The 26,883-nt window shown below is 39.6% G+C and overlaps 1 protein-coding gene across 6 annotated transcripts in view; it reads left to right on the top strand.

The window, feature by feature from the left end:
• PTGER3 (prostaglandin E receptor 3) overlaps positions 1-26,883 on the top strand; it is a 173,428-nt gene that overhangs the window by 50,528 nt on the left and 96,017 nt on the right. For 4 of the 6 annotated variants that reach the window (XM_045036000.1, XM_045036002.1, XM_045036001.1 and 1 more), the window contains exon 3: positions 24,181-24,272. The exons of the other annotated variants lie outside the window; for them this stretch is intronic. In XM_045036000.1, the coding sequence (XP_044891935.1) occupies positions 24,181-24,272 (92 nt within the window). The remainder of the gene's footprint in view (positions 1-24,180; positions 24,273-26,883) is intronic. 6 annotated transcript variants of the gene reach the window in all.

Raw genomic sequence — 26,883 nt, 5'->3', positions numbered from 1 at the left:
ATCAACACTTACAGAATTCTTTTATAATTTCCAAGGCATTTTAGTATCTGTAGTTTTATTTGATCAAACTGTTCAAGTAGGGAGGGAAGAATTGTTATTATCCAAATTTTGTAGATAAAAAGCTAAGGCTAAGATTAGGTGGATACAAACTTGCAGTTGTCAAATAAGAAAGTTGTGTAGATGTCACGGACAGCATGGTGACTACAGTTAATAATACTGTATTGCCTCTTTGAAATTTGCTAAGACAGTAGATCTCAAAAATTCTCATCTCAAGAAAAAAAAACTTGTAACTATACATGGATGGTGGATGTTAACTGGATTTACTGTGGTGATCATTTCACAATATGTATATATCAAATCATTATGTTGTACACCCGAAACTAATATAATAGTATGTGCTAATTGTATCTCAAAAAGAAAAAGAAGACTAGGTATAACATTTGGACTTTGGTGTTAAACTTTAGCTCTACGCTTGGCCTAGAAATGAGTTTCTTCTCTTTCTAAGCCTCAGTTCTCTCCTTTGGAGAGTGGAGATAGTAATGGTGTCCCCAGAAATGCCTGGTGTTTTCCCAGTGCCCATTGTGCAAACCCTGAATGCTTCACATATTCAAAACTGTACCATTCCAGTGTTATCTGACAATAAGATACCAGCCTTTGGGAAATTGTTTCCCCAAACACCTTATGCACATTCACAATTCTGTTCCTACTGTTTTCTTTGCTTGAATGTTCTTCTTAATTGAGAAAGTCCTACTCTCTCATTAAGGTGCATTGTAATTATACCTATTTAAGAATTCTTAACTGATGCCCGATTTGGAATTAACAACTACCCCCTTTGTGCATCCATGATAATTTATTTATGCCTCTGTGATTACCTCTCATTGTTTGAGCTATATGATAGTCAGCTGCACTTGTTTCTGGCTCCTCCACTAGATTCCTTGAATGAGACCACATCTTTTTAATCTTAGTGTCCCATACCCTCCCATTTCCTCTCCTTCCCCCAGCCTCCAAGACAGTGAAGACTGTAATATAGACATATAGTAGACATACAAACATGGTTTAAATTTATTTTAATGACTGCAGTACAAATGAGATGAATAAAAAATGTGAGGATATCCAAGAAGGGGTTTTAGTTGAAAAAGAAATTAAGCCTTACAGAGCTTACCACAATGTTGGATATACAGTACATGTTTCAGCAAATAGTTGTTAACTACAATTAGGGACTGAAATTAGAGATGATGGTATCCAAACTTTTGCGCATACATGTCACTCAGAATGCCTCTAATTCCTTCCCAGTGAAGGTTCCTTGGTGCCATCATGGGAAAAAGTATTAAATTGGATGGAATATTAAATTAGTAATTGAAAAGTATTATATTAGTCTCATTGAGTGCAACACTTCTTACAGTCATGTTAAGTTTATAAGGTAATGTGAAGGGAAAACCTTGTCTGTGTTGATTCATATGTCTATGGAATGGCCTTATGTAGAGGATGGGAAGTTCCGGAGGTGACCTTCCAGGCTGGCAGGAAGGAGAGCAGCTGTGGTTAGCAGGATGGTGTGAGGAGCAGAACAGCCTTTGGCCACAAGGTCTGAATAGTGTGAACTTGGGATCTAGCATGCTTTCTCCAGGGCCCCTTCAGCAACCCTGCTGTGGAGTCAGAGGCTGATAGAGTAGAAAAAATACTTCCCTTCCCAAAGCTGAGAGCATTCAAGAGAAGCAAATTCTGACACCTCCTTTTGACATGTAAGGAAGCTGAACAGAGAACTATCAGCCAGCACAGCTCCAGTGCTTTGATAGGTTAATATTTGGTATCACTTTTCTGCTTCCTGTCAGGTGCTCTTATCACAGGACCACAGTTTCCCCATTAGTTGTAGTTATCGTTCACTCAATCTTCCACTCACTCACTCAACCCATTTGTGTTTGGCTGCTCTGTCTGCCTGTTACTATGCTGAGCCACACAGGGATACAAAGTGCCCTCCAGGAGCAAAGCATGCAACGTAACACATTTCAAAGACTGAAAAACTTAAAAGCACACCTGAGCGGGCCTCCCCAAGTCACTCTGACTCTCCTCTGAGCCCTTCAGAGCCTACAGATCTTACTTTCACAAATGGCCCTGAGCATCACCCCAGGTTTAATGCACTGCAGAAGGAGGGGAATCTAACGTGTCGGATATTTTAGACTAAGTTACAAAATGTAGATTTCTGCCTACATCAGTTCACTTTTTGGCATATAGTGAATTTCTAAGAAAGTGAGCAGAGCAATAGGATCCTCTAGCTCAGGTACCCAGAGTCTCCTGTCACAGAAGAATGTTCACCAGTGTCCCGTGTGCAGGCAGGTGCATTACAGAGGAGGCCAAAGACTGGAGGATCTTTCTTGGTCTCTCTAGACCCTTAAGAAGGACATCATCTCTTATCCCTTGTACTTTGGAGGGGAATACATATCAAAGGTGGGACAATAATGTGGAAAAGTAAATGAATTAAAAATGAATGTGTTCCACTGTGCAGAAAAAAGAGGATGAGGTTTTTAAGAGATTATCTGGAGGTGGGAAGGAAGTAAGCATGTCTAACTCTACTACCCGCATTCAGTGTTAGAAGAGGGAAAAATTTAACATTGAGTAACCTCAAATAAAATTGACTTTTATTTAAGTCAGAGGAAGAATAAGGTCCATGGAATTTATTTTTTAAGTATATAATGGAATTAGTCTCAAAGAGTTCTGCCCAGGATAAAGTAGTTATATACATTGTGAGTCTCAGACATTTTTTGCTATTATATTCAATTCAGCCTCAATGATCATTCATCAGATGCTTCTGAGATGCCAGTCACTGTGCTAAGTGCTTAGAACCTGTACTTCTTATTTCTGCTTGTCTGAGGGAGAGTCACAGCATAGGGTGAGGATTTTAAATAGTATTTCCATATTTGCTTGAGCCCTAAAAGAAATCAAGTGCAAGGATGACTTGTTTCCTTGCTCTTTTTGTCTGACTCTAAGCTTAGCTGTTTCCACTTGAGAGCATAGACGAGAGGAGAGCATATTTTGATATTTTATCCCTGGGTGTCTCTAAACAACTGATTGTGTAGAATCCTACTGCTGGAAGAGGCTGTAGGGACCATTGAGTCAAGAGGATTTCTATTGGGTTCAATAGAGCCTTATCTGCAGGAGCTGCTGCTGCTGCTGCTGCTGCTGCTGCTGCTGGTGTGTGTGTGTGTGTGTGTGTGTGTGTGTGTGTGTGTGTGTGTAGTGGAATTAGGGACAAGGATAATGGTTTGGATTTTGAACAGTTCAAGGCCAGCTATTATTATAGCCTCAGCTCAAGATCTCTCTTTTATCTGTCCTGTATATCAGGCTTCTAACTGGAATTTCATTGAAAGTAATGGTTCTGCTTTTAAAAGAAAAACACTGTTTCTTCAACACCCTACTCTTCACACTTCTGACATAAAACATGTGGGGTTTCTCCCACACCCACCAATCCTTCAACAACAGCTGGATGCCCTACAATTCAATTAGATGCTGACTATTCAGAGTTAATGCAGACCCCCCAGGTTACGGACTCAGTTACTGCCCCCACCCCACTTCAGATGCCAATCACAAGTGCATGCTTCCCAGACTTCTGACAAACAGACCATATATGAGAGGTTCCCAGGACCTTCATCTTGGGTTCAGTAATTTGCATGAATGACTCACAAAACTCAGGAAAACAATTTACTTACTAGATACCAGTTTATTATAAAAGGATACAATTCAGGAACAGCCAGATGGAAGAGGTGTGTAGGACAAGGTGTGTGGAAGAGGTGCAGAGTGTCTGTGTCCTCTGTGGGTACACCTCCCTCCAAGTACCTCAATGTGTTCATTAGTCTGGAAGCCCTCTAATCCCCCTAGGTAAGGGTTTCATATGGAGGCTTCAGTACATAGGCATGATTGATTACATCATTGACCATTAGTGATTGACTCATCTCCAGTTCCTCTCTTCTCCCCAGAGGTCAGAGGGTGGGATTAAAAGTACCAAGCCTCTAATCATATGGTTAGTTTCCCTGGCAACGAGACCCCCATCTTAAGGGTTTTTCAAAAGTCACCTCATTAACATAAACTCAGATGAGGTTGAAAGGGGCTTCTTATGAATAACAAAAGATGCTCCTTTCACTTCTATCCTTCTGGAGCTTTTTCAGGAACTGAGGACAAAAACCAAATATCATAATGACACCTTTATCATTCAGAACATTTCAGTAGGTAGGGATGAAGACTAAAATATATGTATTTTTTATTATATCACAATATCACTGTATCCAAAAATTATAAGAACATAAACCACAAATTTAGTTCAGCTGATACTCAGAGTTGAAGTAACTTGTCCAAGGTCACACAAGTCCTTAGAGGGAGAGCCAAGACTAGCATTCGTGCCTTCTTCCCAAGCTAATTTCAACCATGGTGGTTTTTCGGACTGCCATCTAGATTTGTTGGAAGCAGGGTTTCTGGAGCCACGCTACTTGGGTTCAAATCCTAGTTCAACTACTTACTAGCTGCATAACTGTAGGTAAAGTACTTGCCCTCTCTGTACCTCAGTATCTTCATCTGTAAAGTCAAGATATTAGTAGACCCTTTCCTCTAGGATTGTTATGAGCAGCAAATGAGCTAAAATATGTAAAGCACCTAGAAAGGTGCTTGACATTTAGTAAAAATTGTGTGTGAGCTATTATTATTATTTTTTAAAGATTTAAAAAATCTATAGCAACCCCCCTAAGATCTAAAATTCTAGAATTGGTACTCCTTTAAGTAAGGACTTTCTCATAGAAAGTAAATGCATTATGTGGGTAAAAAATAACACAGTAAAGCACTGCCAGTCTCTGTATCCCAAAAATAATTATTACCATTAGTTCTAGCCACTTAGTAGGGCCTTATAAGAATGGGACATAGAATAATAGTTCAGCTTTGGTGATGAATTGGGATAGGATTTCTTTATAGAAGCCAAGGAAAAACGTGAAAGCTGAAAGAGGGACAAATCTGAAAGGAAGGTACTGGTAGGATAAAACATGCCTGAAACAAAAGTGGCCCCATTCAAAATTCTCTTCGGTCCCCATGTCAGAGGCTGAGGCATGGAATGAATCTCCACTCCGTCCCTGGAAAGAACTGATACCAGGGTCTCCTCATACTCCTGTCCTATGCATTTCTTTCCTCCCCTCTTACTCCACGTACATACTGATTCTCTCACTTTCTGGCTAAGATAATATGTTGAAAATGGCAGTGAAAAGGAAGAAAAATCAAGCAAGTGTATAAGGGAAGACTGAGACTGTAGAAGGGACAGGAGAGAGGATGTCCCGCCAGTCAGCCTTGCTGACAAGAGCTGCAGGTGAGTGGGGTTGTCAAGAAGGGTGCAGTGAGAAAAGAGTCTGGCATCCATCCAGACAGTTTCTCTTCTCCCACAGGTTTCCTTGTACCGTCAGCTCTACAATGTGAGGCCAGAGCCAAGCCTCACGTTCACGTCCTTGTAGAGCATCTCATTTTAGAATCATACTGGAGAAGCAAGTTCTAATGGTGCATGTGTGTGCATGTAAGTGAAAGAGAGAGACAGAGAGAGAGAGAGAGAGAGAGAGAGAGAGAGAGAGAGAGAGAATTGAGAATGACAGAGAGAGAGGGAGAAAGAGAACTTTCACTACTAACCACATGGCAGCTCCTGGTCACTTAGATATGAGTCAGAAGGTTGCCTATGAAATTTGCAGAAGAAATTGACCAGAAGGCAATTCTTATCTATCTATCTATCTATCTATCTATCTATCTATCTATCTATCTATTTGTTTATTTATATTTATTTATTTTTTAAGTGAACTCTACCCCCCAACATGGGACTCGAGCTCATGACCCTGAGATCAAGAGTTGCATTCTCTACCAGTTGAGTCAGCCAGGTGCCCCAGAAAGCCATTCTTTTTTTCATTACTTTGAGAGAGGCTGAGAGAGTACCAGCAGGGTGTGGGGAGTGGGGGTACAGGAAGTGGGAAAGAAAGAGAGAATCCAACATAGAGCCCAACATGGGGCTTGATCCCATGATCAAGTGAGATCATGTAAGATCATGACCTGAGCTGAAATCAAGACTCAAATCCTTAACCAACTGAGCCATCCAAGTGCCCCTAGAAAGCCATCTTAACAATGAAATTCAAATAACCTACTTTCTTTTGAGCAAGAAGTTCAATCTCACCTTTGCTATCTGTAAAATGTAGTTATAGCCTTTGTTGTTCTGTTCCAGGTAGACACTTCTCAGCTAATCTAGTGTTTTTATTGCTATGAACCTACCTGTTATAAAGAAGACTGTGATATGGTACACTGCTGTTAGTGAAATAATTTGGTTCCATTACTGATGATATGTCTTTGATAATTTAGAATATGCAACAGTATTGTGTAGGTCCAGAGTCATTTTTATGACCACTGATAATTGTTCAATTCTGTGAAAATAAATTCTGCTGGATCCTTAATTCCAGGTTAAAGGAATTTGCTACACACAGCATTTATAGTTCAGTCAGTGAGTAACATATTCCAACTGTATAATCTAACATAGTTAATAAGTTTATTTTTATTTTCAGGGTCTGTCCACATGTTTCTCATATGCTGGTTACAAAAGAAGCAGCTGTAATTTAGCCAAATACCCATTTCCAATGGTATTCTTTTAGCCTAAATACTTGAATAAATGTAGCTCATAAAAACTCAGAAAACTGAAAACTAAGTGCCTCTCCCAGTGAAACATAAGTGGAGACACCAAGATGATGTTAATAACATTGGTAACACTTTGATATATATTTACTTCATTTGATTATCCTCACTTCCTTATGAAAGGAAATGGAGCGAAATGCTATCATTTTCCCCATATCATAGACAAAGTAATTGAAATTTATAAAATTTAAACAAGCTTGTCCAGGTTTAAAGTGAGTTAAGATTCAAGTCCAGCTTTAAGATCAATTTCTGAGCTGTGTTGTAAACCCAGTATGGGGAGAAAGCAGATTTGTATTATACAGTGGTTTGATGCTATTACACTTGTCTTTAATCATGTGGAAATGCTGTACAAATTTTGAGAAAATTATATGCAGACAATTTGGAGTCATCTTCAACTTTTGGGCATGACCTATGTAAGGGCCCCCAAACCAGTCTCCTTATGTCAAATCCTAAAGCCTCAAGGATTGTGCTTTTTTGTTACTTGATTCATTTTAAGCTAGACATGATGAAAACACCACTAGTTTCCTTTTATCAGTATGGTTTTCTCTGTATTACTTTAGGTGTTCTCTTGACAACTGCCCAGAAATTATTCTAGCTTGATGGGATGATTTATCAGTGTGTTAGGTTTGGTCAGATGCCAAAAAAATCCAAAATGACAACGGCTACAAGAAGATAGAAGGGCATTTCTTTCCAACTTATACAAATTCTACATGTAGGCAGTCCATGGCTGATCTGGGCCATTTCTGATCATCAGAGTTTGAAGCTATTGTTAGCCATTCTTAATGTACCACTTCATGGTCCAGTATGGCTGCTTGAGATCCAGCCATTAATTTGGTTCCGTTCAGGGGAAGGAGGATGGATTAAATAAAGAAGAATGTTCCCTTCCCTTTAAGCAGTTTTCCAGAAGTGTCATCACTTTTCTTTTATATATAATTGGCCAGAATTTAGTCACACAGCCACACGTAACTGGGAGAGTGCTGGAAATGGGGTGTTTTAATTGGAACCAGCTAATAATCAGATAAAGACAGACAGAATGGGTACTAGAAAGCAAATGGCAATCTCTGCTATAGTCAAAGAATAGTTCCTTATTTTATGTACCGTTTTTAGTATTGAAATATATTTCACATATAACATTATGTAAATTTAAAGTGCATAACATGTTAATTTGATACATTTATATTTTCATATGATTGCCATTGAAGTGATAATTAGCACCTCTATCACATTACATAATTATCATTTCCTTTTAGTGGTTGGAATAATTAAATTCTAGTCTCTCAGCAAGCTTGTCTCTCAACAGTATTGCTGTCTAGAGTCACTCTACTGTGCATGAACTCTCTAGGGTTTACCTACTACTTGTTGCCAGTTTGTATTCTTAAACAGCATCTTCCCTATACCTCCAACCCCATCCCCTGGTGCACCACCGCTCCACTCTCTGTTTCTATGAGTTTGGCTTTTTTAGATTACACATATAACTGATATCATATCCCATTTGTCTTTCTCTGACATCCCACTTAGCATAATGTCTTCAAGTGCCATCCATGTTGTTGCAAATGGCAGGTTGTCCTTTCTCATAGCTGTATTGCATGACATTTTAAATGTCTTTTATGGGTAAGGGGCTATTTTATGTCAGAGAATCTATTAAGTTTTTGCCAGAGGATCATAGTTATTATATTATTACACACTGTATTACTATTATATTACTAAGAATAAGGGAACCTGAATAATATATGATTTGCTAAATTATTTTGTATTTAAATAACTGACTTCTAAATTTTTGTAGAAGATCTAGACTCCAAAATGTGAGTAATGGGACTATCATCGTTATTCTTTGTCCTTGTCACTTACAGAAATGGGAATGCATTGAGGATTTAGATTTTTTATTACCATTAAATATGTATACAACATAATGAATACTATTTAATTGTATACAGTTTATAACATTTTTACTGGTGATAAGTCAAGATTTTGTGTTAATGCCTCGCACAGTGTCTTCCACATAAAAGATAGGTAATCAATGAATGCTGAATTGAATTGACCTCCGCTACTCAGGTTAATCTATTTGCCTGATAAAGGACCCTTGATAGCTGCTGCTAGTATTCAACCATTAATCTGATGACAGTGCTACATTGGCTCTGATTCAGTCTGATTGTAGTGGGTGGTTGTGGGTTATTGGTAAGAATAGATGGGACGACAGGGAACCAAGTCACCTCCTAGCTATGAAAGCCTTTTGCCTCAGACAGTGGTCACAGCTGCAGCCTCAGGGACGAGGAAATCCTCCAGCAACCAATGTGCATACAGATCAGTCAAATCAGCTCTGAGTTGGAGGATAAAGATTAATTTATCATGAAATTCATTACTCAGTGCAATTACTATATTTACCATAATCTTTAATCTTACTCAATCCTCCAACTATTGATTTGGTAATATACTATAAGAGTGCATTTGATCATTTTCTTGTTATCTGAGCTGTATGTCCTGTGATTAACCTTTTAAAGCCTGGACATAAAATCACAGTAAGACCCTCCACTGACTGTCTCTGATTATAAGTTATACAACAGAACAAATCTTACACCTATTATAAGGTTTAATTTGTTCTTAGACACAGACTCCTAACTTGTTTGCTATTAGGATGGCCTTCTTTTATTAGTCATCTTGGGCACTGTCTCATTTTCCTTCCTGGTCACTTTTATAATGCATTGAACTGAAAAATTAAAAGCTCATATTCAGATTTATAAAGGTAGTCCCCACATTTATTTAGTGCTGTTAGCATCTGTTAGGCTATTAAGCGTCTCCACTTTTGTTAATGGCTGGGGTGAAAACTGTATAGTGTACAACTTAGATATTTTTAAAATTTCTTTTTAAAAATTTTGTATGTAGAACAAAAATTCATCATGAATCTATGTTCTCTGATGGCTGGGACAGAGGCTGTGAGGTAGAGCAGTAGAGGATGGGTTTTTAAACTTACGCTTGAAAGTATGTTGTCCATCTATTGTTTTTTGGGGTGTTTTTTTTCCACTTTGCATTAACCAGTCTCTTTGAGGGAAATGCTCTGACTTCATGGTTTCTCCCACCTCCCCCCTTCTCTTAGCCAAGATGGCATCTGAAGGAGAAAGCTTATATCCTGTCATGATAATGGGGCAGACAAGGAGAGGTCACTTGTCTACACAGAGTCCTGATCCTGTCTGTGGGGTCCTCCCCATTCTCCCTAGAGTTGATTTTGATCTTCCTGGTTGCTAGGTAGCTTCTGGCATCCCCGTTGACTCAGGGATGTGAATCTGGTGTTTTCAGAGCTCATTTTGAGCATTGTGGTTCTTCTTTGCTGACTTGGTCCCGTTATTTTCTCTGACACAACAGACTCTTAAGGCTTTGCCACTTCTTTTCTCTAGACACTGGCTTTGGCTGTCTAACTGTAGGGAAGACTCTGGCCCTAAACATAGCAGCTCCATTGCAATCCTTCTGGCGTTCAGCTTTCCTTTCTCTTCCATGGACCCCAGGGCGACTCTGGGGGGCCTTCTCCACCATGTGGAGTCTGAGGATACTCAGAGAATTATGAGGGCCTCCTCTCTGCCATTCCCCTGCTCTGGAAGTGTCCACACGTAAGTGCCAGGCCAACCTGTGAGGCCGTGTCCTCAAAAGCTCGTAGCCATTTGTTTTTTCTATTTGGGCTTTCTATTTTTTTGTCATCCTCCCACATGCGGGGTTTGATGCTGAGGCATTTGTGGAGCACTAAGGACATTGTCCACTCCTTCCGGCACTAGAACGGCTTTTGTCTGCTGTGGTCCCTCCGTGCATTTCTTCCTTCTAGTTGGGCCTCACTCTCCCATTTCCCTGGGGCTATAATGATAGGTGGGTTGCCGTGGGTGTGGGGAGGGGACCAAAACAATACTATTAGCAATCCAAAAAGTATTTAGGAGGTGTTTCAATATTTAAAGAATATGGGACACCTGGATGGCTCAGTCGGTTAAATGTCTGACTTTTGATCTCAGGTCTTGACCTCAGGGTAGTGTGTTAAAGCCCTGTGTTGGGCCCTGTGCTGGGCGTGAAGCCTATTTAAAAAAAATATCTGTTTCCTCTAAATTGATAAGTAGTGTGTGAGTTCTTAAACTACCCTTATTCTTTTACTAGTAGCGTAATTTTGAATAGTTGAAATAATTTTGTTATTTTGATCCATCCAAAGAATATTATTGAAATCAATATAAGCAGCATAACAAATAGCTACAAGAGCTAAGCCATATGTGCTGTACATCTAGTAACAACATGTATTCATTACTCAGCCCACTAATTATGGGCACTAATAGGCATCTGGCTAGCTCAAGTTCTCCATGATGATAATCCCTGCTGTGCAGGATTTTTTTTTTTTTAAGTAGGCTTCACACCCAGAGTGGGCCCCAGTGTGAGGCTCAGACTCACGACCATGAGATCGAGACCTGAGCCAAGATCAAGAGTCGAATGCTCAACTGACTGAGCTGCCTAGGTGCCCCTATAGATCTCTTAGGAACTAGGCTAAGGCTAAAGTCCACTTCTGGGGATAGGGCTGCACCCTCCTGGTTCTGAGATCTAGGAAACTCCAGATGTGGAACAAACCAACCAAATTCAGTGAGTCAGACAGCAGCAAAGATGGTACAGGAAAGGGTTGGTCTCTAGTGTGCTTCTCTGTTAGTATCAATCAACTATTCTTCCTTTTGCATGGTTTACTTTTACACAGAGGGAGTGCTTAAAAGATAAGGCAGGCTGTGAATTTGACCAGGTGTGCATGGTTATAACTAAGATTAAAAAAATCTCCCTTCTCACTCTATATATAGTGCATCATAAATCCCAGCCACATACTAACTGGTGCCATTCTGTATCAGACATCGTTCTGGGCTCTTTGGAGTTAGAGAGTATTTACAATATGGTCCCTGATTTTAAAGCTAGAGTCTTGCTGGAAAGATCATTCATTCATTCGGAAATATGTATTGAGTTCATCCTTTGTGCCGGGCATTGTAATATGTGGGCATAGGGCAGAAATGAAATAGATAGGAACCCTGCTTCCACGGAGCTTACAATCAGGTGATATTCATATTCAGTAAGTGACTCTGGCTGTAACCAAATATCCCCAATTCTAGCCTCATGGTGTTCCTTTCCTTTCCTATCAAATAAAAGAATTCAAACACATTCTTGGGGCACGTGCGTGGCTCAGTTGGTTGGGCGGCCGACTTCAGCTCATGTCATGATCTCGCAGTCTGTGAGTTCGAGCCCCTTCTTGGGCTCTGTGACAGCTCAGAGCCTGGAGCCTGCTTTGCATTCTGTTTCTCCCTCTGTCTCTGCCCCTCCCCCATTCAGACTCTCTTTCTCTCTCAAAAATAAAATAAACATCAAAAAAGAAAAAGAAAAAAGAAAAAATAGAAGAATTCGAGCACATTCTCGGTAGCCTCAGCAGACACAGTCCCTCCTGAACCCTCTATGACTCCAAGTGTCCTTCATGCTCCACTGTCATTTGGCAGTTCTCACTCTGGACAGGTGCCCTGCATTCCTTCCGCTTTCTCTGTTCTGCTTGTCTAGGCAGTTTCCTCTCCCTGCGGTGTTCATCTCCAGACTGTGATCCTCTCCCTTCTTTCTCTGAGGCCTCACCCTCATAATTCTTCTTTATAAGACTCTCTACTGAGAGCTTCACCTGAGGCTGGGGTGAGTGGGGAGGGAGGAAGTGAAAAGAAAAAAAACAAAGTAAAATTTAAAACCACAGATGCTCAATGCTCAATGCACAGGAACAGTGGTATGTACTGATATTTTCCCACACATTTAAAACTACTCCCTAACGTTCATTGACTGTTCCAGTTCCTAGCTGTTCACAAATGGATGCCATCTACCTCAGCTCCACTGATGTTTCTTACGTCGGTCATATTCAGACTATTCAGAGTCCCAGGACTGTAAATCCCCAGACCTGCTCTAGCTCTCAACCAATCCTTCCTCACAAAAAAAAGGAAGCCAAGAAAAAACATTACCTCTCAGCTCCCTCTTTCCACCAGGGAGGCAGTCCTTGACAGTGGTCTGCTGAGCAACTTGGTGCCTCTATGCAAACCATTCCCTTCCTAGGCCATGGGCTTCACCTTCACAAAATCCAAAGGGCTCATTAAAGTATTTCCCCAAACAAAAACAACTGAATTCCCCCAAAGGTGAATTCCACTGCTACCTCTGTATCACAGAAATGCCTTCACTTTGCTGTGTTCTGCTCACAAGTAAGGGGAGGCCAGGAATGATGTGGGAACATATAATGTGGTACCCTCCTTCTGTGGGGGCCAATACCAGAAGGATGAATGAAGTCTTCTAGAGGAAGAAGTAGCTGGATGGTGCGAGGTAGGCATATGAGGAGCAGCATTCAGACATAGGGAACAACATGGCCAGAATCCCCGAGTTTCCAGGAGGCACAACATTCAAAGAACAACAATGCAGGTACTGGTGAGGCATGGAGAAGGAAGGAGAGAGATGAATGAAGTCTGAGAGGTAGACTAGAGTCTTGTATGCCATGAAATCGATTTTGGTCTTTACTCTAAAGATCATATAAAAATTTGCATATGCAATTTAATAAAGCATATGTGTGGGCATATCTGTGAATGTATGTGGATAGTGACAAGGTTTGCTTTATCAGCATCTGTATGGAGAATGGCTTAGTTAGCAATATCAGGTGGCCTTTGCTAGATGCTAACTGAGCAGGAGCAGTGGTTGGTACTGACATTTATCCATGCAATTGTAGATCTCTTAGACATCAAAAATTTCTTCCCAAGGCTCCAGGAAGAAGCAGTACTGCAGCCCAGTCACAGATGATGTTCCCAAAGTGGGAGGCAAAATATAATACTGTGATAATTTATCTAGCAGGTCTGTGTGATTATACACATTGCTATAAAAGTACCTGGTAGGGGTGCCTGGGTGGCTCAGTCAGTTAAGCGTCCGACTTCGGCTCAGGTCATGATCTCACGGTTCGTGAGTTCAAGCCCCGCGTCGGGCTCTGTGCTGACAGCTCAGAACCTGGAGCCTGTTTCAGATTCTATGTCTCCTTCTCTCTCTGACCCTCCCCCGTTCATGCTCTGTCTCTCTCTGTCTCAAAAATAAATAAACGTTAAAAAAATAAAAAAATAAATAAAAGTACCTGGTAGGATAATTTTATGGAGGAAAAGTTCCTCCTGAGTTGGCATCAAAGGCAGATAGACATAGGGTGATGCTAATGAAACTCAAGCTTCAAAGCCCCTCCCTCGCACAGATCTTTCCTAGACCTTCGCCCTGCTTTCATATTCACTTTATTAAAGAAAGTTTTATACTTTTCAGGTTCCTCAAAACCTGGATCCACTTCTGTCTGGTATGATACCCAGGCATTCATGGAGAAGTGGGATCTGAACTAGCCCTTGAGAGAAAATTAAGCTGGGCATATGCCAATAGAAGTGGAGCTAATTTGGGATGAGGAGGTCTGTAGGGACAGTGTATGGGGTGAATTGTAGGGCAGTGAGTTGATTGGTCAATGGCATCCAGTTCCCCAACTCATCATCTAGGGTGTCCACAGAGCCATTGTTTAGTTATTAGGGATAACTAAACATTATTAGCTAAACATTAATAACTAAATATTATTACCTAAATGCTGTTTACGTTCTTTGGGATATAAGAAATGGAGTACCTCTCAGGTTAGCTCAAGCAAGTAGAGGTTTATTGTAATGGAATATTGCGGGCTGGAACATGTAGTCTGGAGTTAAAGGATAGATCAGAATCAAGAGAATCAACACTTGGAAATAAGTAGAATTCCACACTAGTCTTCCACCAACATTGGACCTAGCTATTTTCTACCTGCCTGACTGTGTTTCCATTATCAACTACCAAGTTTCTCTCTCTGCTGTCAATATAAGTTCTTAACTTAATGATTTGTGCTTGCATACAATATCTGCTTCTTCACAGCTCTGGTCCTGCTCTGGTCCTCATTTGCTCAACATTTCAAAATTCAGGTTCTTAAGAGAAATCTCTGTCATGTCAGCTCATTGTTCCTTGACTGGCAAAGTCAGACATCAGTGGCTAGCCTATGCCTTGGGATGGTATACTTTTTCCAATTGGGTATGCCTGGGATGTATAGAATCCTTGTACAAAATATGGCAGCCCATAGCTTCCCCTTCAGCAGGGGTCGTGCAGAGGAATTTCTCTTACAAGCGTCTATAGATGTGACTGGCTATTCAGTATAGCTGAAATAGTACTAGCTAATAAGTCCTGAAAGCTCCCTCTGTGTCCCTATTTCTGTTCTAAGTGTTTCTTATATATTAACCCTTTTAATCCTACCAACAATCTTATGGGGTATTAACTACCATTGTCCCCATTTAGCTGAGGAGGAAACTGATGCCCAGTAAGTTCCAGTAACTTACTCAGGATCACACAGCTAATAACTAGTGGAACCAGGATTCTAGCCAGGTAGTAGTTTTAAAGTCCATTGTCTTCTACACCACATGTGAGATTTTCTGTGAGATTTTCGGAAGGCTGGTGTGTAGCAGAGACTAGAGGCAGAGAAATCACTTAGGGGACTAATTTGGGTTGCACTGATGATGTGCGTGGACAATACAGGAGGAACTAAGAAAAATGCAGAAAGGATAGGGAAGAAAGGATTTTCCAGACACACACACACAAATAAGAGTCATTTGGATTTGATGGTAAGTGGGAACAGGGATTTCAAAATAAATATTCAAGTGAAACACATTGTACATCCCCTGCTAATGAAAAAACAAGTTGGAGAATACATTTTAAATTTCTTAGCAGTGGGAAAATGATTAATTGGTTATCTGAAAATACAGTGTTTAAAGGCTTTTATCAAATGCTATGTAAGAAACTGTTATATTCTTTCTTACAGAGAAGTATTATACAGTGAAAATTTCCCTGCCTCTAGATATCCCCACAAAAGGCTGGTTAGACTTCTAGGTTACTGGGAAACTCTGGTTTTTCTAATTTTGCACAGTGTTTTGAAGGGAAAACATTTCCCCCTTAGGGTGTAGCATGAAATAAAGAAAATTTGTGGGTGAGCTATATCTTCAGTGTTGGTATTCAAGCTTCTCAGAGTCCCCTGGGGAGCTGGATGTGAGAGCAAATATGCCAGGCACAGTAAAAGATGTGGTAGAAGTGTGGACAATAGTCCATGAGAGCCAGCGAATAAAGCCCTTTTTGCTGTCTGTGGAGCCTGGGACACTGTTCCCCAGAAGTCAGTGTTTAACATTTGATCCTTCGTCCTGCGTTTGGTTGCTGGCTGCCAGTCATCCATTTGTAATTCCAAAAATTGTGTCAAAGCTTAGACTTCTTGGAGTGGATACCTGTCCAGGCTCCCCAACTGCTGCGCAGCTCTACCCAATATTAGCCCCACAGTGAGCTGCACATTACAGCCAGTTGAGTTTGCTTTCTTACTCTTGTAAATTCAGGCCTGTGTTCAAGCTTTCCCCTCCTCCCCACCAGTTCTTTTCACACCCAATATCTCTTGATGAAAACTCAAACCCCTCCTGATTCACTTTAATCTCCCTTTTCTCTGAATTCTTGGGGTGTTTACAACCTGTACTATTGCGAGGAAGCCAGTGTTACCTGCATTTAAAGTATCTTGTCTTTAGAATATATTTTATTTTATTTTTTAACTTTTTAAACTTTTTAAAGTTTATTTATTTTGAGAGAGAGAGAGAGAGAGAGAGAGAGAGAGAGAGAGAAATGGCGTATGCACAAGAGTGAGCAAGAGGGAGGGGCAGAGAGAGAGGGAGAGATTGAATCCCAAGCAGGCTCTGTGATGTCAGCACACAGCCCAATGTGGGGCTCAAACTCACGAACTTGTGAGATCATGACCTGAGCTGAAATCAAGAGTTGGAGGCTTAACCAATTGAGCTACCCAGGCGCCCCTCCACCCTATTTCTTTATTTTTTAACTGGTATAACCACTTTTTAATGGTTTTTATGACATTATTTTTTAATTTAAATCCAAGTCAGTTAACATATCGTGTAATAATGATTTCAGGAATAGAATTTAGTGATTCATCACTTACATATAACACCCACTGTAGAATATATTTTAATGTTTTAGACAGGAAAAGAGATAGAATGCCTCCAACAGGCCAGGTTTAAATCAAAGTATTAGAGGTCACCTAGCCTAGTTACAGTGTAATTTTTTGTTGGCCAGTGAGGCTCCAAAAACCCAAAAGATGTAGGTCCTCTGATGAGAAGATCATAAGACGTTAGAGCCTTTAGTATAGTTCTAGCTGCTCAAGATCTCATGGAGAGCCATGAAAACAATCATTAGAAGAAGAGATGCTGGGTCTACCTCTTTTGTTTCTCTGAGAAAAGAGCAGGAAAGGAAGGAAAGCTTTGGAGAGTAAGAAGAGAGAACTGTTTCTTCTTGTTGGTAGTGTGAAATAGCAGGACAAGGAGTAGACACGACTACGACCAGCATGCACATGACACTAGATAATCCACCAGCTGTATGCATTTCTTTAGAATTTTACTGAAGGTTATGGGGGCACTTGGTTGACTCAATTGGTTGAGTGTCTGGCTCTTAATTTTGGTTCAGGTCATGATCTTGCGGTTGTGAGATCGAGCCCCGCATTGGGCTCTGTGCTGAGCGTGGAGTCTGCTTGGGATTCTCTCCCTCCCTCTCCTTCTGCCTCTCCCCAGCTTGCATGCATTCTCTCTCAAAAATAAATAAACATTAAAACAAAGATTTTGCTGAAGTTTATGTATCTACATTTCTTATACAAAATAATTAACTAATTGATTTATCAGAAAGCAATATTTTTATAGTCAGGTAATGAATTCAAAGCAAAAGGTCTAGTTTCTAGTCCTAGTCTACACTTGAGCAAGTCACATTACTGAGCTTTATTTTTTTTCACCTATGAAATGGAAATAATGTCAATCTACTTAGAGACACTCTATGTAAATCATTCATTTAGACATCAAATAGTAATTAACCTGCACTGTGGAAGCCTCTAGACTAATCACTAGGAGCGCACCAATGAACAAAAGCAAATAAAAACCTCTGTGGGGCTCATTGACTAGTATAACGGGCCAGACTTCCTTCCTTCCTTCCCTCCTTCCTTCCTTTCTTTATTCCTCTCTCTCTCTCTCTCTCTCTCTTTCTTTCTTAGTTATTTGCTGAGTAACTGTTATATACTATAGTGGTATTTACAAGTGGATCAAATCTGCAAATTAATTATCGGGCTTTGTGATGGAACAGAAATAAGGAAGCTGAATTTTAGGTGAGACATTGCTGCAAACTAGCTCTGTGACTATAAAAAGTAATGTTTCTTCATATCTTCATCTGTAAATAAGAGGGTTGGACTGTGTGATCTCTTTAGCTTTAAAATGTCCAGTTTTGTTTATTTATTCAGGGATCACTACCATGCTTGCCTAAGAAGAACTCCCGTATCGAGATATGTGTTACAAATTACAACAAATAAGATGATGGCAAAAGTCACCAGGATATACTCTGGAGTGTGATTTTATGCTGTTTTCTGTAATTTTCTTGTTATTTCAATTGTCTCTGTACCAGATTATGCCAAGGCAGTAATCAAGAAATGCATATCTTATTGCCTCGATTAGGTAAAACCCATTTGATATCAGAAGCCTAGAATTGCATTTCATCATTCTAAAATTATCTCCATTTTCCCCTCTCAAGTAAGTCAAATTCTGCCCCTATTGACTTACATGCTTTACTTTTTACTTTGACCAATGATTCCCTTTTTATCTATCATAAAAATATAAAATTTGGAAAAAATTACATTTAGTGCAGCTCCCATCAGAATAATTTATTCATTCTAGATCTATGACGTTTTATTATACTTGTGTAACAAGAGAGGGACAATCTTGTAAATATTAAGTCTTACTATGCGGTACAGATAGATGTAGCCCAAGTATTACCATACCAGATATTATGATAAATACCCAGTTTCCAAGACACTACTTTCACTGTCATGGGGGTTGGACTCAGTGAAGCAGTGTAGGTTGTAGTTAGCATGTATTCTGGAACCAGACTATCTGCATTTGAGTCCAAACTCTGCCACTGACTGGTGGGTGACCCTGAACAAGTTGCTTAATGTCTCGGTGCCTCAGTTTTCTCATTTGTCAAGAGATGATAATAGTGCCAACTTCAAAGAATGAAATACATTAATATTTATAAAATGTTTAGAACAGTGCCTGACAAAACAGGAAGTACTTTATAATTGTGGGCTATTATTTAGGAGACCTTTGAAGGGAGAGGAAGTACAAGTAGTAGATGTACCACATAGAAAGCTGGTGGTGAAAGGGGAGGTGAGAAATTGGACCACACGTACAGAAAGGGGAAAGTTCAGGCAGTCAAGCACATGTGTTTCTGTGTGTTTTATTTCTAGAGATAAGGGAAGTTTAGGAATATCTGAAGATGGATGGAACATAGCCAGTGAACAGAAAGATGGAAGAAAGGAGGGCTAGCTGTGGGGGAGGATGATCTGTACCAAGGACACAGGTCATTAGAAGTGATAGGAGATAAGTACTTATTGAACAGTTTTCTACATCCTTCAGAAAGCCAGACGGCCTTTACAACATGTTTTGAATCTGGTGTTGCAATTCTGAAGAAAACAATGCGGATTACCATACCTCTCAGCTCTTCAGGATCAGGCAGCGGATGAGAAGTTAGTGAGCTAATGTGGAGTTCAGCCAGGTTATTCTGGAAGGAGCCTCCCAGAAAAACACAGTATTCAACAGACAGAGGCAGAGTGGCTCTGGGAACACAGGCGTCAGGCATCTGCAGCTAAACCACAGATGGCCCAGGGGCCACCAATAAGCCATGGCAGTAGACAAAACAACCCGGCTGTGTTCAGGTGTCTGTCGAGTGGCCACTTATGCATCAATATTTCTACCACAATTTCCACAAGGAAAATAATTTGGTCCAAAAGTCAAATTCAAATTCAAGATCACACATACACACACACACACACACACACACACACACACACACAGAGTCTTTTCTGTTTTATATCTTAACTGGAATATTTAAAAATTTTCTGTAGTATGGCTTAGAAAATAAGGTTGCTTTAACTGAAATATTTGGGCTGTCATATCCAGAGAGGACCAGCAATGTGGGCAAAGGGGGTATTGTACATGTTTGGCAATTTGGGGATAAAAAAAACCACAGACCTATGAGCTTAGCTCAAACAAGAGAAAAAGGACTTATCTTGAGCAGGAAGATGTTGGGCAGCATAAAGGACACCATCTTCATGGTGACAAGCAGTAAAATGTCTAAGAGAGGCCCTTCAGTGCCTGCACATCCTACACTCTCAGAAGGACCCATACTTGAGTGTGTATGGAAGCCAGGGTACAAAACATTACATTTAATTACACCTACAAATTTGGCCCGGTCTGACCTATGGTGGGTTCTACATAAGTGTTTTTTACCTCTTCTCTCTTCCACACAAGGTAATTCTCTTTTTAAATATAGTTTCTCCATATAGATTTAAAAGTTTTGACCCTAGCTAAAGGGATCCTAGGCATCAGTAGCAGGAGTGGAGAAGACAATTGTCTACAGGACACCTTCCCAGAGTTCTCCAATCTCTGCATATGGCAGCCCCCGCCACTACCAGCCACAACTTGCTAAGTGTGTGGCTGGTAGTACATCCCACATAATTGGAGTCCTACCCAGAACCTCTTAGATCCCATACAGCAGTTCTATATATTCACCCCCAACTTCTTGCTGATAACTGCTTACACTCTGACCTTCAAAGGCAAGGGGAGAGCCAGAGGGCCTGGGGGTCTTGTTCCCCCAAAGAAGCACTGACTGATGGATGTGGGAGTAGAGAAGCCCAGATTCTTTGTTTATAAATGAGACAAACTTTGAAACTGTAATTTATACTCCAGAGTTTCCCACAAGTTCAGGCTGAGGCTGGAATCACTTAAAATTGCACTCCTTGCTTGGTTTCTTCTGTGTCCTACTTTCCCACTTCCTTACTGGTTTTTCTCTGGGAGCACATTCTTAATAAGTCACTTGAATACAAATCCTTGGCTTAGGTTCTGCTTCTGGGAGTACTCAGCCTAAGACAGTTCTTACTTATTATTCATTCATTCATTTAAAAATGTGCACTGAGTGTCTGAGTGCTTTCTTCCCAGTTCTGGGAAGAAAAGCCGTACACAGGTAAAATGTAAGGATAGATATTCTCAGGGGAAATGTGAAGCATATGGAGACTATGTGTTTCTAAACCAAGGGAATCTTTTAAAGTATGAGCATACCATCACACCTGGAAAAGTGACTTACATGTAGTAGGTTCTTTGTGTGCTGAAAAATTTGATCAGTCCTTGTCTCACAATGTTGATCAATAGGAAGGCCAATCATTTACTTAGAAATCAATTTATTCACAAAGTTATTGAGATCCTACTGTGAATCAGAGTGAGAAACTGACAAAGTACAATTTAAATAATGTGTACAATGGTATAGAAAGACAATAATAGGAGCAATACTTTGCCAAGAAAATGAAAGGCTGGGTCTTGAAGGAGAAGTAGAATGAATTCTGGATGGAAATAGAGAGAGGCATTTTAGAAAGGCAATAGCAAACTCCACAGTAAGTAAGGGTGAAAAAGCATTGGCCAGTCTTAGACTGTATAGTTTAGGGACTGAAGCAAGGCTCTAGTGAAAGGCAAGAGATTAACCTGGAGATGCAAGTTGGGAGTCACTCACTGGTGGGTCTTCAGAACTTTACCTGTAGCCATGGGGAACATTCAAAGATGTTTAGGATTGGCCAAGGTTTGCTTTAGAAATAATATGAAGGATGCGTTCAAGAGAGAAAAATTTGGGTCAGAACACTGGTTAGTTAAAAGGCTGTTATTAAGTTAAATCATAAATAATTTCCAACATCCAACCATTTTTGATCCAACAAAGCTGTCAGTTTCATATAGGTCAAACTGATTCACTAACCAGGAAGACAAGGGCACAAAGACTGGAGAGACCGGGTAAAATAAAAGAGATACATAGGAAAGAAAACAGACATGAAATGAATGAGCCACTGGCTGCTGGGCCAGAGTAAGTTGCAGAAATTAGGTGTGAAAGAAAGGCAAAGTTTTCTGAGAATGATGGAGCGAATCATGGAGTGTTTGTAAGGGAAATAGGGCTCAATGGAGAGGAGTGGTTTAGAGAGTGCAACAGGGAACCATACCATGCTTCCAAGCTCTCAGTTCTTCCCATGTTACCTTGCGGTGCCTCATTTCTTCAGTTCCTCCTCCTTCCCCTCCTCCTCTTTCTTCTTTTTTAATGTTTATTTATTTTTGAGAGACACAGCATGAGCAGGGGAGGGACAGAGAGAGAGGGGAACAGAGAATCTGAAGTGGGCTCCATGCTGACATGGTTCAAACCCACAAACCATGACCTGAGCCAAAACCAAGAGTGGGGCACTCAACCGACTGAGTCACCCAGGCACCCCTTCCGTTCTTTCTTTTTAAAAATGGTTTTTTAAAATAATCTCTACACCCAGTATGAGGCTTGAATTTACAACCCCAGATCAAGAGTCACATGCTCCACTGACTGACCCAGCCAGGTACCCCATCAGTTCCTTCTTTTTCTGTTACTTGACATTGGACAAACATGATATTCAAACGCCTACAGTTGTATCTTTTCCTCAAGTTAAGCCAACAAATAACGCAACCCCAAGTACTTTACTTAGTTAAAGTAGGCTTCCAAACAATAAACTATGTAGTATAAGAGCAGGAAGAAAAAACCTAGGGGTCCAGTAGTTAGGCATCCAATCTAACTGGATTGATTATTCTGTACAAAGGCACACAGGCGATTCTGAAAGGCTCAGAAAATAAATAGAAAATCCTGTGCTTTTTTCTCTACTCTGACCTCAACTCTGACCACTCTTCCAGAGCCACAATATTTCTATTACAAGTGCCATTAAACTTCTATTTGTGCTGAAATAGATATTGGCCAAACTGTTTATTTGGTTTGCAAAGAAGACATATCTTTTTATTGTCCTTCAAATAATACTGCCTTCCTAAAACAGAAATTATATATTTGCTTAACACAGTCAGGAATTGGAGAACTACATGTCTGTAATAAAGAGAATTACATCTTATGTAATTTATGCTACATGAAATGGGCATGCTGTTTAAAATGATCTTAACTAAACCTTTGAGAAAAAAATACCTAAGGAACACAATAAAAAATACTGACTAAGGAAACACTGGATTTCATTTATTTCTTCTTTTCTTGTAATACTTTTTTTGGTAAGAATTTAATTTTTCAGCCATTTCTTATAAGAGAATTACTAACAAATGTATACAGAGGAAATCTTTCTTTCTTAGTAGTTTTTATTGAATCCAGTGAATTTAAGCTATTTGTAGAACATTGCTCAGCTATTATTTGGAGAATCCAGTGAATTTAAGCTATTATTTGGAGAATCCTATTTAATCGTGCCGCAAATACTTAACTGTCCATGACCTATGTGTCAGGCACTGTGGTAGCTGGTGGAGACACAGTGGTAAGGACAACTAGGCATGAAACTTGTAGCCTAGAGATAGCAACAAATATTACACAATACTCACAAAAGTGACTTTTGTTTGCAAGCTACAATGAGCTCTTGAAAAAAAAATAGTGGGTATCACATAGTGGGGGACCAGTCCTAGTCAATATTCAGAATATTCTCTGAAGAAGTGAATTCCAAGTTGAGATCTGAAGGACAAGTAGGAATCAGCCAGATGATGAGGGAATTGGAAGAGCATTCTAGGCAGAGGAAGCTTCAAGTGCAAAGGCCCTGAGGTAGGAAGGAGGATGATGCTATTCATGATATTCACAGATGGCTAGTGTGGCCTCAACAGGCAAAGCTGGAGTTGCAGACAGAGGCTAGATCAAAAAGGACCTTTGAGGTCATGTGAAGAATTATGGTCTGTCCTAGGAGTAACAGAAAGTCACTGAAAACTAGAAAGTGGTAGAATTGGATTTACCTACACCAATCGTTTGAGTCCAGTGGGGTTTTTCTTTTTTTAAGTTTATTTTTTATTTTTTTATTTTTATTTTTTTGAGTTGAGGAGGGGCAGAGAGAGAGGGAGAAAGAGAATTCCAAGCTGGGCTGGCAGCACGAAGCCTGATGTGGGGCTTGATCCCACAAATCATGAGATCATGACCTCAGCAGAAATCAAGAGTTGGACCCTTAACCGAATGAGCCATCCAGGCACTCTCGAAGCCAGTGAGTTTTCATTCACCATTTAACAAGTGGTATGATAGCTGCTCTATGGATTTAGAAGTCGTATTAGGTGTGGTCTCTACTCAAGTAATATATGGTGTGAAACTATAGGAGGAAATAGAAGGTGGGTCAAAGCTTGGAGACAGAAATGAAGCAGTCTTGGGAAGATAAGATCTAAAATATTTTTGTTTAGTTGGCTACAGCTAAGCAAATTGATGTATAGATTTTTGGTTCTGCTTTTCTATAAAATGTTCAAGGAACAGTCATCTGACAAAAGGGATCATCATCAATGATTCTGTCCACTGAAACCCTCTGTCTGTTCACAGATCAGGCACCACACAAACAACTATGCATCCAGCTCCACCTCCTTACCCCACCAGTGCTCCTCAACCTTGATGTGGAGTGACCAGTTGGAAAGGTGAGATGTAGAAGCTGTCTAGATTACAGTACAGCCTTCCCCTATCTCTGTTCTGATCTGCGTTCATGCTACGAGGACGAAATATCCCTAAGAATTAAAGTGCAGTTTAAGCACACACATCTGACTAAGGAGGACTAGATTCCTTAGAGGAGCTGTTGCTGTTTTTACAACTTCACTTAAATTTCCTCCAACTAAGAACTTTCTGAGACTGGTTCCAGGCTGATCTTGTGACTAGTCAACTCTCATGCAGTAAAAGAGCCTGCATGTCACTGATTTTTCACACTAAGAACACCCTCTAGGAGTATTTTAAGGCTAAGCCACTCTGTTTTGATTAGACATCAGAACTCAGTGTGCTCGCCACATGGTTAGCACACCCCTGCTTGCCCTTTCGAATAGATTTATTTTGTATAAAACACGTACTTCAAAGAATGGATACTCTAGAAAGCAGATCATAATGCCGAATACAATGTATAGTCATATTAAATTTCAAGCATTAGCTTCCTTCCTAAAACACCTTATTTCAATATTTCAATATTTCTGACTATAGGGTTAAATGAATGAATAATCTTCTGGGTACTACTCCATTATGTGATTTTTTTTGTTTTAATGAAAGAATGTGAAAAGTTTTAATTTTTTTTTTTCAAACATAACACACTTGGCTTTTCAAACAAGTTGAACTCGCTATTGTAATGGAAAGTCAGCACGTTCATTTTATTTCATTCCCTGGGTGAGGCTGGGTACAATGACTCCATCATTCCATGTAAGTTGTTAGGATGGATATGGACATTTAAGCAGCTCAAAGTCTTTGGCCATTTGTTCTCTCATGGCTGAAGTTACTGAAAGGTAATCACTTCTGTTCCTCAGGGGAAGATCAAAATGTGTTTTCCAATAGAGATATAGTGTGCAACAATGCCTAAAGTATACCAATAAGCTGGTTCATTCTGGAATGTAGCTTCAAAGTCAATAAAGTTTTTATTCAACTCATCTTCATTGTCCTACAGCCTTTCCTTAAATATCTGCATGTAATACATCTATTCTGGGCACTTTTTTTTTTTTTGCCATAAATGCAGAATTCTTTGGAAAATAAGTGAAGGGAAAAGAAGGGAGATCCCCAGTTCCCATCTCTTTATTAGTAGGCTCACTCTAATTTCATTTTTAATTTTTTAAAGTAAATCCCATTGTCCTTTCCCTTCATTATGAAAATAAACCAAGCTTTCTATAGAAACTTAGAAAAACACAGAAAATTAACAAGAAAAGCAGCTTGCTAAACTTTACTTCCACTCCTCAGGAAAAATTCGCCATCATTTTAGTAAATTTCTTTCTCATCTTTTCCCCTGTCCTTTTCTTGATTTTGTTTTACATACTTAGGATAATATTACATGTGCTCTACCATATCTTGGTTTTTTTTTTTTTTTTTACCATATCTTGTTTTTATCTAACTTAACATAAAATAAACATTCCCCAGACTATTTACAAATTATTTTAAAAGTAATTTTAATATTTATGATAGTCTATTAAAAGGTACACTGTAGTTTACTTATCATAATCTGTGTTCAAATTTGGCCCCACAATGAATAGAACTATATCATTACCTAAAGACTGAAATATAGTTGTTTTTTTTTTTTTAATTTTTTTTTTCAACGTTTATTTATTTTTGGGACAGAGAGAGACAGAGCATGAACGGGGGAGGGGCAGAGAGAGAGGGAGACACAGCATCAGAAACAGGCTCCAGGCTCTGAGCCATCAGCCCAGAGCCCGACGCGGGGCTCGAACTCACAGACCGCGAGATCGTGACCTGGCTGAAGTCGGACGCTTAACCAACTGCGCCACCCAGGCGCCCCTGAAATATAGTTTTAAAAAAATTTGTGATTGTTTTATCATAACTATACTTTAAGAAATAATTAATATGCCAATTTTAATATTCTTTAAAGATGCACATAGTCTGACTGCTTTTCAAAAAAATTATAAAGATTTAGAATTTCATCAGCAATGTGGTAGAGTTTCTGCTTTACTTCATCCTAACCAGCACTGTATATTATTTTAAAACATACACACACGTACACACACACACACACACACACACACACACAAATACTTTGTTGGTTTGATAGGAGAAAAAATGTATTTCATGGTTATTTAGATTTGCATTCATCCTTTTTAGGGTATTTCATATCTTTTTAGGGTATTGTTAGACACTGTGACTTGTTTTTACAACAAGATTATTCAATGTGACTACAACTGATACAGTGTTATGATTTAATTATTCTACTGGATTTATAAACTTGGGAACCAGAAAAATTTCTCATAAAAGGCATATACTTAGCATAATTAAATCATTCAGAAGCTTAAGTGATCCAAAATCCCAGAGTTATTTAAATTGCTTTTATTTACAAAACACACATGTAATTACTTCAAATAGGAATGTTTCATGCAGAGTGAGTGACTCTGCAGCCCACCAAGATACAATTATGGAAACATTTGTAAAGGTTGTGTGACCTACAAAATAAACTTCCTAAATATTTTTTAATAACTCAAAAAAAAAGAATGTTTCAAAGTCTAAGTATTTCTCACTTATACCCTCTCTTCATGCCAGACAAAAACAGTCCCCCTA

Source organism: Felis catus, chromosome C1 (genome assembly GCF_018350175.1).
Source record: "Felis catus isolate Fca126 chromosome C1, F.catus_Fca126_mat1.0, whole genome shotgun sequence".
NCBI classification, from domain to species: Eukaryota; Metazoa; Chordata; class Mammalia; order Carnivora; family Felidae; genus Felis; species Felis catus.
This window is presented reverse-complemented; position numbering and strand designations above follow the sequence as displayed.